Source organism: Pteropus vampyrus, unplaced genomic scaffold, assembly GCF_000151845.1.
Source record: "Pteropus vampyrus isolate Shadow unplaced genomic scaffold, Pvam_2.0 Scaffold16, whole genome shotgun sequence".
In the NCBI taxonomy this organism is placed as follows: domain Eukaryota; kingdom Metazoa; phylum Chordata; class Mammalia; order Chiroptera; family Pteropodidae; genus Pteropus; species Pteropus vampyrus.
The window spans coordinates 2,291,635-2,306,087 of NW_011888797.1; the positions used below are offsets into that span (position 1 = coordinate 2,291,635).

At 34.2% G+C, this 14,453-nt stretch overlaps 1 protein-coding gene across 4 annotated transcripts in view; it reads left to right on the forward strand.

The window, feature by feature from the left end:
* Positions 1 to 14,453, forward strand: part of CHPT1 (choline phosphotransferase 1) — a 36,696-nt gene that overhangs the window by 14,545 nt on the left and 7,698 nt on the right. For all 4 annotated transcript variants that reach the window (XR_897524.2, XR_002779024.1, XM_011386754.2 and 1 more), the window contains exons 2-5: positions 1,134 to 1,281; positions 1,594 to 1,735; positions 10,983 to 11,067; positions 13,692 to 13,823. Coding sequence is in view for 2 of the 4 variants with exons in the window: in XM_011386754.2 (XP_011385056.1) it covers positions 1,599 to 1,735; positions 10,983 to 11,067; positions 13,692 to 13,823 (354 nt within the window). In the remaining 2 variants the exon portion in view is untranslated. The remainder of the gene's footprint in view (positions 1 to 1,133; positions 1,282 to 1,593; positions 1,736 to 10,982; positions 11,068 to 13,691; positions 13,824 to 14,453) is intronic.

Consider the following 14,453-nt stretch of genomic DNA (forward strand, 5'->3'; position numbering starts at 1 on the left):
TGGATGTCAAACATTAAGAGTTTTACCTTTTTGGGTACTAGATTTTTAAATTATTATTATTATTCCTTTACGATGTTATGCTTTGTGCTGGCTACAGGTAAGTTGCCTGGATCAGTCAGATCATTTTGAGGCTGGACTTTAAGTCTGTTAGGATTGTCCAGAGAAGCCTTTAGTTCAGTGCTAATTTATCCCCACTGCTAAGACAATACAGTTCTGAGAACTCTACCCAGTGCCATAGGTGTTACGAGGTCCTTCTGCTGTGCATTGTGGGAACATAAATGATTCCTAACTTTGCATGGGCTTCAAGAATTGTGTAGCCTTGTGCTTTATAGTGGCTCTTTCCCTGGCCTTGGTTAGTAGTTTTTGTCTCATTCAGGCACAGGTTACTTCTCAGCCAAAGGTACCGTTCTGTAGAGCTCCATAATTCATGCCCCTCTCTCTGAGCAACTCCCTCTTCTTCTGTGCTCCGGTCCACAAATTATAGCTGCCTTGACCTTCCTAAATTCTGCTATGTTTGGGTTCCCCCATCCTGTACTATGGCCTGGAAACTGCCTCTAGGCAATAAGCTGGAGAAGTCATAGGGCTTACCTCATTTGTTTGACTTCTGTTAAGAATCACAATCCTGCATTGCCCACCGTGTCTGAAACTGTTGTTTCATTTACTTTATTGCTTTTCTAGTTTTATAAGGTGGGAGAGTAATTCCAGCCCCCTTATATTCCATCATGAACAGAAGTGGGGGTCTGTAATTTGACTTTTAAGATCTTTTTTTTTAGAGCAAAGACTTACTGAATAATTTCAAATCTGATGCCAAACATGAATACTATTATATTAAAAGAGTTGTGGACTAAGAATTAAAATCAAGGTCCTAATCCTTGCTCAGTCATTTAACTTTGTGCTTCTCACAATATGGACTTCTGTGACCCTCGACCTAGAAGACGTAGAATAATTCATTTGATTTCTCAATTTAATTTTCATCTGTAGAAGGAAGGTTATGAATCTTCTTTATAAACACCGAGGTGATATAAAGTGTGAACTCAAGAAAATGTGTGTTGATTGGCTTAGATTAATCTATTTTCAAACAGAAGCTAGCTTATTGTCACTTAACAGTCTTTATTATTTACATTTATTTTTAGGCACCATACTGGACATACCTTTTATGTGCACTCGGACTTTTTTTCTACCAGTCACTGGATGCTATTGATGGGAAACAAGCCAGAAGAACAAATTCTTGTTCTCCTTTAGGAGAACTTTTTGACCATGGTTGTGACTCTCTTTCCACAGGTAAAGTAACTATAATTGTGTTTTCTTCTGTTTTTGTTTTTTGTTTTATTATTTGTTTGTTTGTTTGTTTTTAAAAATGGCTTAAAAACTAAATGAACTGAGCTGTTTGGTCAATTTTTTTTTTGGATAGGTGTACATTTGGGAGCAATTTTGCACAGTGTATTTTTAAAGTATCTCCAAGAATTTATTTTGTTCAGTGTACCTTAACACCAAGATTATGTACCTTAAAACTCTATTTTTGAATAGTACAGGGCAGTTTTTTTCACTAATTGTTTCTAATTCTTAATGGTTTTTAAACCTTGTTTCTTTCAGTATTTATGGCAGTTGGAGCTTCAATTGCTGTTCGCTTAGGAACTCATCCTGACTGGTTGTTTTTCTGCTCTTTTATTGGGATGTTCATGTTTTATTGTGCTCATTGGCAGACTTATGTTTCGGGCGTGTTGAGGTTTGGAAAGTAAGTATGTATTTTAAGTTGTACATTTAAAAATACAACTGAATGTATTTTTACAATCTGTTATAGTTCATTTATCTATAATAAGGAGGACAAAGCTTCAGTCAGGAATTTAAATTATCTTTTAGCTTATTGGAGCATCTGTAAATCTTATACCTTAATTTAAGTCTTTTAGGTATTTTGCATGTTATAGTTACATATTTGATAATAATTTTATTTTCCCCTTCTCTAAGTTACTAGCCCAAACTTACATTAGACAGGAGAAAGAGAAAAGTAAGGGACTCGAATAATATAGAAAAAGGATATGCAGTAGTTAAGTAAACAGCATTTGACTTATAAGATAATAGGATAGGGAATCTAAAGGTCCTTTTGGTCAAATCTTCATGTGCCAAAAAGGAGGACCTGCTTACAACAGTCACCAACAACAAGTAATTGTGAGACTCTCAGATGTAGTAGACAATTGGTGAGATAATATAAAAGCATCTTATAAATGTTAGAGCTAAACATTCAATGACATATATGCCTCTGATGCCTCTTTCTGAAACACCAAAAAATAGTGCACAGAGTAGGAACTCTGTTCTCTATTTCTGTTTCCCGTAGGTCCCTCTCTCCCTTTATTCTTTAAGAACCATCTGCCATTGGCTCATTCTCAGCTTTGGCTTCCCATGTCTAATGATTCTTTTCAGCCCACTTTATTGCTGCATAAGAGAAAGATTAACTCTGAAACAAAAAATTTCTGATAATGATAAATGAGAGGAGAAACTCAAAACTATGGATCATTTAGCAGAGGGAAGGCCTTGGGTAGTATTCACACTGATTCTAAGTTAGGGAATATTTGCAGCTACCACTTACTGAGCACTGCATGTTTCTAAGTGCTTTACATGCATCATTTAAGGGTATTACCTCCACTGTATAAATGAGGCAGAAAGGTTCTATAACTTTCTTATACTGCCAATAAGTGTAGATCCAGGATTAAAACTCAAATCTGTTTGACTCCAAACTCCACACTCTTAATGAATGCTGCTTAGCACTATGGGATCAACATTGTATTAGATGCTGTGAAAAGATACAAAATGAATTTTTTTTAAAAACCTGTTTTAGGAACTATATAGTATACTATATTAAAAGGAGGAAATAATACTTCTATGACACTGCTAATACTGCCTGTAACCAAGTGTGAAATAACTTGCTTTAGGTTTCCACAAGCACTGAAGAAATTGTAGGTAAGAAGACAATTGTAGGCTGAATTAGTTTAGGAAACCTTTTATAGGAAATATGTGTCATTAGCTGATTCCTTACCTACTGGTCAAGAGCCCAAGGATCAAAAAGCCTGGCTAAAAATTCAACAACTGTGTAAAATTAAGAATCTGTACTGGCTTCCAGGCAACCCCTAGATGGCAGAGTAGATAAACATTGTGCTGGCCTCCCACGACCACATCACAATTACAACTAAACTATAGAACAACCATCACTGAGAGTCACCTGAAGTCTAGCTGAACAGAAGTCCTATAACTAAGGATATAAAAAAGAAGCCCAGGGTTCCAGTGCTGGGGAGAGAAGTCCCCATAACTTTTGGCTGTGAAAACCAGAAGAGATTGTGGCCGAGTAAGATGGAGGAATGCACATCCAAGCCGGTTCCAGTGGCTTTTCCATACAAATGATCAGCATAGGCTCATGCTGCAGACTTTCCTAAAACCTCAGAGATTCAAAAACCCCAAAAGAGCAGCATCTGGCTTCGGCATGCCTCATACATCTTGCTAAGCAACCCCAAGCCCAGCACTAGTGGGAACCAACCTCAGATCTCAGCTTAGCTTCTCCCAGGCATCTCCAAACCCAGCACAGTGGCAGCCATCTGTAGATCACTTTGTAAGTTATACTAAGTGGCCTTGTGCAGGGCACAGACAGAGGCTGACCTTAGTCTGCACTAGATCCCCTTTCAAGAGGCCCCAGAACCAACACGCCCAGTGGTTAGCTTCAGACCATACCAGAACACTACCCAACCACCTCCACAGAAGACACACCCAAAGGTCAGACTCAGTAAGCACCAGAGCCCTGCTAAAGTGAATCCTGCTCCATAGGGTCAGCCCTGCACAATAACTCCTCCACTGTAGTCACAACCAGTCCTCACAACCAATCATCCTGAGGGTCAGTTCCTCTTATTGATGTGCCAACAGCAATCAAGGCTCAACTACAGTAGGATGGCACACACAACCCACACAAGGGATATATCTGTAGCACCGGCTCAGGTGACTAGGGAGACTGCTCCACTGGGCCCCAAAGGACACCTACTACATAAGGCCATTCTGCCAAGACTGGGAGACATAGCAGCTCTACCTAATACATAGAAACAAACACAAGGAGGCAGCCAAAATGTGGAGACAAAGAAGCATGTCCCAAATGAAAAAAACAGAACAAAACTCCAGAAAAACAACTAAACAAAATGGAGACAAGCAATCTACCAAATGCAGAGTTCAAAACACTGGTTATAAGGATGCTCAACGACCTCAGTGAGAACTTCAACAAAGAGAAAGGAAACATAAAAATCAAGATAGAATACATAAAAAGGAACCAGTCAGAAATGAATACAATAACTGAGGAATCAACAGTAGATTAGATGAAGCAGAGAACAGTGATTTGGAAGATAAAGTAGCAGAAAACACCCAATCAGAACAGCAAAAAGAAAAAAGGATCCAAAAGCATGAGGATAAGTTTAAGGGGATCTCTGGGACAAAATCAAGCATACCAACATTCAAATCATAGGGTTACCAGAAAAAGAAGAGCAAGAGCAAGGAATTGAAAATATATTTAAAGAAATAATGACAGAAAACTTCCCTAACCTGGCAAGGGAAATAGACATACAAACCCAGGAAGCATAGATAGTTCCAAACAATATGAACCCAAACAGGTCCACACCAAGACATCATAATTAAAATGACAAAGGTTAAAGACAAAGAGAGAGTCTTAAAAGCTGCAAGAGAAAAGCAGTTACCTACAAGCAGGCTTCCATAAGACTGTCAGCTGATTTCTCAACTAAAACTTTGCAGGCCAGAAGGGACTGGCATGAAATATTCAAAGTGATGAAAAGCAAGAACCCACAATCAAGGTTACTCTACTCAGCAAAGCTATCTAGAATCAAGAGACAGATAAAGAGCTTCCCAGACAAGAAAAAGCTAAAAGGGTTCATCACCACCAAACCAGCCATACAAGAAATGTTCAAGGGAGTTCTTTAAGAAGAAGAGGGGGAAAAAAGACCAAAAATATGAATAAAATGGCAATAACTATGTATTTATGAACAATTACTTTAAATGTAAATGGATTAAATGCTCCAAACAAAAGAGGGTGGCTGAATAGATAAGAAGCCCCTTACATATGCTGCCTACAGGAGACTCACTCCAGATCAAAAAACACACACAGAGACTGAAAGTAAAAGGATGGAAAAAGATATTTCATGAAAATGGAAACAGGAAAAAAAAAAAAAAAAAAGCTGGGTTAGCAATACTTATACCAGAGAAAATAGGCTTTAAAACGAAGGCTATAGACAAGGACCCAGTAATTTCACTTCTGGGTATTTATCTTAAGAAACAAAAAATACTAATTTGAAAAGACATATGATTTCATATGTTCACTGCAGCATTATTTACAATAGCCAAGATATGGAAGCAACCTAAGTATCCATCAATAGATGAATGGATGAAGAAGTAGGACATAAATAGAATGGAATATTACTTGCCATTTACAACAACATGGATGGTCCTACAGGGTATTATGCTGAGTGAAATAAGTCAGACAGAGGAAGACAAATACCATGTGATTTCACTTACATGTGGAAGTTTAAAAACAAAATAAACAAAACAGAAACAAACTCATAGATCAGAGAACATTTTGATAGTTACCAGATGGGAGAGACATTGAGAGGATAAGTGAAAAAGGAGGAGGAATTAAGAAATACAAATTGGTAGTTACAAAATAGTCATGGGAATGTAAAGTATAGCATAGGGAATATAGTTATTCCTGTTGTAATAACTATGTATGGTGTCAGATGGGTACTGGATTTATTGGAGTGATCACTTCCTAAGTTATATAAATGTCTAATCACTGTTTTATACACCTGAAACTAGTATAATATTATATGTCAATTGTAATTGAAAAATAAAAATTATTTTTAAAAATCTGTACCTATTTATAGATTGATATGCTAAAATAGAAAAATAAAAAAATTAAAAAAATAAAGTCTATTTTATCTGATAGAAAAGTAGCTTTGCAAAGTCTATTGCATTTTACTTTGCTCTATTTGCTATAGTAAACTGGAGTAATGTAATAATGTAATGTTCTGTTTAATTATTGTTGTTGTTATTATTTAACAACTAACACTTTACCTTTTTGGCTTCTAATATCATTAAAAATTTTTCTGAAATGAATTAGTTCACATTCCTAGCCTAGCGGTAAATTTTACACTCATTTGCTATTAATTAAGAGCCTAATGTGTGCCTAGAACTGGAGATACAAATCTGAGTCACTTGTGGATGGAATATGCCAGGATGATTGGGGTAAAAAGCATTCTAGGCAGAAGCATGAGGAAAGAAAGTACTCAGAACATTAAGGAAATGGATATTGTAATTCAGCATCAAGTTATATAGGGAGTAGAGGAGATCCAGCAGTACTCCCAGGGGGCAGCCATTTAAAATACTAATTCTGTATGGCAGAGATCCTAAGCAGTATATTTTTTCACTTTGCCAAAGTAAGAATGTCACAGAGCATTGAGTAGAATAGATTGATAATCCAGTTTAACATTACTAGGAAGATCTATATACAGGACATCAAGCCTCTAAAGATGCTTACAATCTAGGGTCAGTATCAATTATCTATTGGTGAGGATGGATTTCCTAAAAATATGTCAATTTTTGATATGTTTGATTTTTATAGTGTTTATATTACTGGAGTATAGATATATGAAACCAGGCCAAAGACTCTCAGGATATACTGTGAAAATTTGTTTTATGAATATATTCTTGATTTAAGCCTGTTTAATATGGTTTCTTTCTTTCTGAAAGACAAAAAAATAATATCAAGTGAGTTTAATTGGGCTAAAAAAACATAAGATTTTACTAATATTACTACATTTTGCCACTTAATTTTTTCCAATTTTCAGTGCCTTTTAAATTACTTAGTAGTCGATATTGATTCTGCTTTAGTATACTAAAAGCAGATACTTTAAAATCAGACTGGGTACAAATTCTGGCTCTAACATACCACTTGTTTGACCAGAAATAAGTTATGTAACTTCATTTTCTTCAGTTTCTTCATCTGTAAAATGGAATTAATCATAATTGTATTAAAAGAGTCATTGTGAATATTAAATAATAATGCATGTAAAGGACTCTATACAGAATCTGAAGGACAGAAGTACTTAGTAATAAAGTTAGCATTATCATGCCAAGCTCTTTTATTTTAATTCTATTTCTTTTGTATATTTACTTTTTCATGAGTGACATTAAAAAGTAACTTACTAAAAGAAAATCAGATGTCTCGTGTATTAAATTAGTAAGTTATTGATAAGGAACTTATTTCGTAAGGAAATAAGCATACAGAAGAAATTTAGTTAATAAATTTGAGGATGGAAGGTCAACATATTATTGAGTGACTATTGAATAATGATGTAATATTTTACAGTGAAGTTGAATATTTTTGCAATAATTATATAAATAAATATTGAGCTTCTAGTGTATGCTAGTCCCTGTACTAGGTTCTAAGGTAATAAGGAAACAAGACGGACAAAAATCCCTATCCCCCTGAAGTTTACATTCTAATATGGGAGACAGACAGTAAAGCGAACTGAACAAGTGACTACTACATATAATACATTAGATAGTGGTACAGTTCTTGTCAAGACCTGTAAAGATTCTGAAATTTTACACTTCTTACAAGCTACCAAGTAAGTCTGTTAATGTTTCATAAAGACAAAACTCCTGGGTCAGAGACAGTACAGCTTTATTACTGATGGCAAAAGCAGTAGACAAAGGTTCATGTTGCCTCACCCCCCACCCCCCGCCACTTCTAAGTCTCATCGAGGCCATGCAGGTGGGACTAGATGAATGCCTGCAAATGCAGTTGGTTTCATTATGGCAGAGGGATGCTGGGGAATCTTTTATAGTAAGCAGAAGCAAGCCTGCTCTTCGAGGGGAGAAGTATCCTCAACCTTCAAAGTTGCTCACTGCATATGCAGCCCTGAGAAATGGCCAGGTAAAAAGTGTTCAGCAAGAATGCACAGGGATGCTCAGGGTCCATGGAAAATTGCCTCTCTTAATTCTAAGAAGAAAAATTGCCTCTCTTAATTCTAAGAAGAAAAATTAAGCAGGGAAGGAAGAGAGCGACTATTTAAAAACTATACTATGTTTCTTATGAATATGCAAATACTGTTCCATACTGTTTCAAAGAACAGAAATAGAAATACCATGCTATTTTACTTGTGGATATTTTAATTGTTATATGTTTTATCTCTTGAAAATAAGTAGATTTCAGTGCAAATATAAATGTTAAACCTTGAATTAGATATTTTAAACCACAAAACATTATTTTTAACTAAAATTTTCAACTGTTAAAGATTTTTTTTAGTTCATTAGTGATACATTTGTTTGTAGTTTCTTAGCACAGTCAGTGGAATAATTTATAGGACTACAGTTAAAATCTGTCTGTATATTAATGCCTGCCACATGAGATAAGGCATATCTTATTTATAGCTAGTTTGTTCCAGTGTAGCAAGGGTCTTATGAAATTCAGTAGAGCAAACAATGCTTAAAGCTTAATTTAAAAATCTAAACCAAGTCCAGTGTTAACTTATAATATGTGATATTTTGTTATTTACATGTGAATATTTAGACTCAATGTTAATTTTCTTTCAAAAGCATGAGAACTTCTCTGTGTTATGAAGTGTATTTCTCAAAAAATTTATGGTAAAGGACTAGTTTCTTCTCTCCACCCATTATGGACTAATAACATGCAATTAAAAAAAAAACAGACTTACAGAATAGTCCCCAATATTTCATTTGGTTCTACAGATACAAAATGACTGTCAAATTAGCATATAAGTTTCTAAATGCTTGCTCTCAATTTCTATACTTATCTCATCATAGACTAGTAACAAACCCTAGACCACTCTTTGAATAGCACTATTATAGATTGTACGCTATGACAACAGTTTAGGAGGTAAGATATACCAGCACCCTATCCCCAATAGCCATCTTTTTTGGACACAGTTTTTGCACTTGATCTTAGCCAAAAGGCCGAGAAGCGATGGACACAGTTTTTAAAAACTCAGACCCATTAATGAGTTCTCTAAGTTTGTACATTGTTATACAGAATATTCTTTGTCTAATATAGCTCTCAAGCTTCAACTGTCTCTTCATATTTAAAATATTTGAGGATTTGGTGAAGGATTCCACTCTTTTTATCATATCAAAAGTTGTAATTTAAAATCTGTGGCATTAATGATGTATATGTGAAACCAAGGTTCCTTGCTCAATCCTTGTATGTGTCATTTAGTTCTACTTAGTCTATTTGGTTCTCTTACCCCTATCAGCTTTCCTAGTTGCTCTGGTCACTAGTCATACTCTTGGAAAATTATGAATAACAGTGTAATTCTACATAGCATTGTTAGTGGAAAAAGTGCAAAACTCCGATATAGTAGGAAACGTGTTGGTTCTGAAGTCATTTTCCTATAGCAATATCCAGCTGATCTAATACAGGCATGGAAAAATCATTTTAGTTTTCCTTTTCAAGAAACAAGAATAATTTATAGCTCATAAGACTCATGATAGATGCTTAATAAATGTTAGTACCTTTTCCCCTTTTTCTCAAGTACCATACATTGTTTTCCTTTTCCAACTAACGTGACTATTTCTCCATGCAGCCTGGAGGCCTTGGTTTGCCTGCCATTGATCTTATAAATACTGGATATCATTATTCATAGTTTCCTTTTATTTGTGGGTTAATGTTCAGTTCACCTTTTTCCTCCTAACTGCCTCCAAAATAACTCAGTTGAGAAGTGGTTTCCATATCTGGTTTTATTTTGTCATCTAATCCCTACATTTCTTATATTTGCAAAGCAATAAGTATTCCTCTAGCATCTAAGGACTCCAGGGGCATCCAAGTGGAGATGTAAAGTAGGTAGACAGATATAAAAATATGGAGCTCAGAAGAAGATATGGATTTGGAGATACGGATTTAGAGGTCATAGCATATAGATAGTAGTCTTAAGTACAGATAAAATTGTTCAGAGAATCTAAAAGAAGAAAAGATGGAATTCTGGAAGTAGTAGCATTTAAGATATGGTGGAAGAAGCAGTCTGAGAAGGAGCCTGAGAAAAGCTTCCAGCAAGGTAGAAGAATTAGGAGAGAGAATGGAATTTAAAAAAACATCGCAAAGCATTTCAAGAAAGAGGGAGTGATCAGCATTTTAAATATTGTAGAGAAGTTACGCAAGATAACTGAAACGTATTCCTTAGATTCGACAAATTGAAAGATACTACCTTAAACAGTTTTAGTAGAATAGGGCCAAAAACTAGACTAGAATAGATTAAGCAGCAAATATAAAGAGGAGAAAAATATAAATGTAGACTACTTTTTAGTTAGCTCGTTTATGGAACAAAGGAGAGAGGAGTTGACAGCTTCAGGAGATGCAGAATAGAGACTGATGTTGGCTAATTTAGTGGTTTTTTGAAGGAAATTTAAGCATGTTTATATGTTAGGAGGAAAACGTCTGTAAAAACAAAAAAGTGTTGGTAACTTAATAAAGAAAACTGTTAGAATTTTCCTCGCTTTTTAAGTTAAATTGACTTGAGAGTATTTAAGAATTTGTCTTAAATTATCTGGTTGTTTTAATGTTATTTTTCCTTATTATGAAAGTAATACATAATTGTTATTAAAAAATTCAAACTTTACAGAAGTACATAAAGTAGAAAGTAAAAAGCCTTTTGTGATCTCAGTGGTAACGGTTACTAGCAATTCTAAATATGCTATAAAAGTTTTTTTCCCTATGTATATATTATTGTTTACATATTTGTGAGCGCATGTTGTTCTATAGGTTTTTTCACTTATCAATGTAGTCAATTGATAATTCAATGATGGAACAAAAGGTAAAAATAATCTAAGCCTATACAGATTTTTACATCTTTGATATTTAATAAATGGTTAACCTTCATATTCAGAAATTTTATTTACAAACATCTTTTCTGTTCTTTGTCCTTCCTCTTTAGAGTGGATGTAACTGAAATTCAGGTAGCTTTAATGATCGTCTTTGTGTTGTCTACATTTGGAGGAGCAACAATGTGGGACTATACGGTAAAACTGAATATTTGAATTTACATTTAAGTACTTTTTAAATATTTAGGCAAAATATTGCATTATTAATTTTCTTCAGAAACCCTTGGCATTGTATTTAATATTCATTCCTTTTCTTAACCTTTTCCCTTCATTTTGTAATTTTATTATCCTGCATACCTTATTATGGCATTTTCCCCTATGCATGAATATATTACTGCATAGAAGAAAATGACCCCATTTCCTTAATAGAAAATTAAATACACTAGTTGAACTACCTTTTCTAGGCCAAAATGTATCTCATAAATTAGATATTTAGGAAAGCAAATTCAATAAAATATTTTACATTTGAAACTTGTCCCTCATTATTAGGAAAGAAATGTTGCTAATTTGCATTTTTTATAATCAATGAGGTGAAGTTTCCTATATTAATGAGTGTTTTTATTTTCTGTGTGGTTGGTGACCCTCAGTATTTTGATAAAAGTTGACTCTCAGGAAGCCACTGTCATAAATTCATGCTTTGCAAAGGAAGAAACTATAAAGAAACAAATTATTCTGTCTCTACAACCAAAGTCCACAACACTGGCTGGCTCACAACCTCATGCCCATAGAGTTAAGAAGAATAAGGATAATATCGATAGCCAACAACTAACATTTATTCAACATTTATTATGTTCCTAAACATCTTACTATCACTGTTACATCTGATCCTCAGAACAATCCTATAAAATAGGTACTATCATTATTTTATAAACAAGTTTTAGAATAATTAATTTATTGAAGAACCCATAGCTAGTAAGTACTGGAGCTAGGAATTAAGTAGATTCCAGACTCGTATGTTTTTAATCACTAAGCTATGTTATACCTCCAGTGAAAATAGTAAGAAATAAAAAACTAAACATTCTCTTACTGTAAGATCCCTTGGTATCTACCCAAATAAGTTGAAAATTATATCCACACAAAAACCTGAATATGGATGTTTATAGCAGCTTTTTTCATAATTGCAAAAACTTGGAAGCAATCAAGATGTCCCTCAGTAGGTGAATGGATAAACTATGGTACATAGAGGCAATGGAATATTAATTAATGTTAAAAAGAAAGAACCGTCAAGCCATGAAAAGACATGGAGGAACCTTAAATGTGTATTACTTAATGGAAGAAGCCAACCTGTAAAGGCCATGTATTATATGATTCCAACTCATATTGTATGACATTCTGGAAAAGGAAAAATGATGGAGATAGTGAAAAGTCACTGGTTGCTAGAGGTTCGGGGCAAGGGAGGATAAACAGATAAAGCAAGAAAGATGTTTAGGGCAGTGAAACTATGTTGTATGATACTGTAATGGTAGATACCTGTCATTATGCATTTATCTAAACTCATAGAATGTACAACACCGGGACTGATCCCTAATGTAAACTCTAGACTTTGGGTGATAAGATGTGTAAATGTAGGCTCATGGATTGTAAAAATGTACCACTCTGGTAGGGGATGTTGATAGTGGGGGAGGAGTGGGATGCGGGGGCATATGGGGACTCAGTGTACTTTCTGTACAATTATGCTGTGAACCTAAAATTGCTCTAAAAAGTCTATTAAAAATAGTAATATTTCTGTGGCATTTATAGTTTCAGAATTGCCAATTACAGTTCATATCACTAGGCTCAGAAATAGACTTTGAACAATTTTTAAGTCATGGTACATTCCCTGAGACATTCATATTCCTTCTCACCATATAAGAATAACAGAATCAAGTACATGCTTCTAGAATATAATAGAGGGATGCAATGTCTTTTATGGTAGCTGCTCTGCTAGTACCCATAAGAAGGTGAATGTGGACCTAGAGGCAATAAGGCAACTCTAGTCATTAAGTCAAATGGGGTTGTCTTAAATTTGGAATTCTGATTTAGCTTTAATGGGAAAAAATTTAACTTAATCTTAAAATCATTCCATTCAATGTTTTGGCAATACTATAGGAAGAAAGCAAATCTGCTTATTCTTACCAACAAGAATACTTATTTTAGATGTAGATTTTCTAAATTTAATTTTTAATCTGTAGTTTCCACAGATTTTGGTACAATATTTCAAAGTCTTCAAAGCACAATAGCCTGCAGCTTTTGGCAATTCACTGTTACTGTTTTTTGTTTTGTTTTGTTTTTTTTTTTTAAATCTTTTGCTGCCTTTGGAAGTTTCTTTGAACAGCAATTGACTAACAGGTAAATATACTGCTAGAGATTTAATCCTGGATATTAACTACACAAAATGTTTGCATGCACACACATCATGATTTTTTGTCACATTCATGATACAGATCATGGTGTCTGCCTTTCCTTTGATGCTGCCTTTTAGAAGTACTAAATCCAAGTGAACTATCCTTTTTACATTCCTTTGTCAGATGAAGGCTTGTGAGATTAAATATCTCATCACAATTATTTAAGTAGACTTAGCTGAATTGGGTGGATTCATTTTCACTTAATGAGTAAACCATCCAAAGAAAAGTTACCACTTCAGGCTACATTCCAGAAGTTAAGTTTTGATTATAAGAAAAAGGATAGCTTATGGTACAGGGCCATATCATAATGTTTTACTGTTCAATAGGAAAAGAAATTCTGTGCTGTTAATGATTTGTTTGTTTCTTCTACCCTTAAAGATACCTATTCTAGAAATAAAATTGAAGATCTTCCCAGTTCTTGGAGTTGTAGGTGGAGCAATATTTTCCTGTTCAAATTATTTCCATGTTATCCTCCATGGTGGAGTTGGCAAGAATGGATCCACTATAGCAGTAAGACATTAATTTCATCATTTAGTATTAATTTTATGCTAAAATTTCTTATCACCATCTGCAGAGATAACTAAAAATATGCCGAAGTTCAAGAACGGGGAAGGGAACTAAAGGATTTTTTTAGGCACATAATATAAAAGCTTTTTAAAAACAGTTCAGACTAATAATAAAGCATTTTTCTTTTTTCTATGACCTTTCTGAGTAGACTTTTCTGACATTCTGTTTACTCATTCACTATTTCAGTACTGTACATAATCAAGAGTTCTCATTTGTTTTCTTGCATTTTGTGCCTTGCGCTAATAAGGAGAGGAGAATAGTTAGGGAATGAGTGTCTGATTGAATGGCCAGAAAGCTGCCAAGGGTCAGTTTCACATATGGGGTAATTTGTTACTAATGAAGTAAATTTTATTGAAATTTCATTAAAATATATTTTTAAAAACTATTCTAATATTTTAAAAGGTAAAATTTTTAACCTTAATTCTTAAATTGAGTGAATAGACCTTGTGTTTTGTATTCTTCACACTTTGCTCATGCTATAATACTTTTGTATTTATTTATTTGTTTTAAAATTTCTTTAATAATTTATGTAGGAATCAGAATTCCTGCCAAGTTTTTAAACAAATATAATGT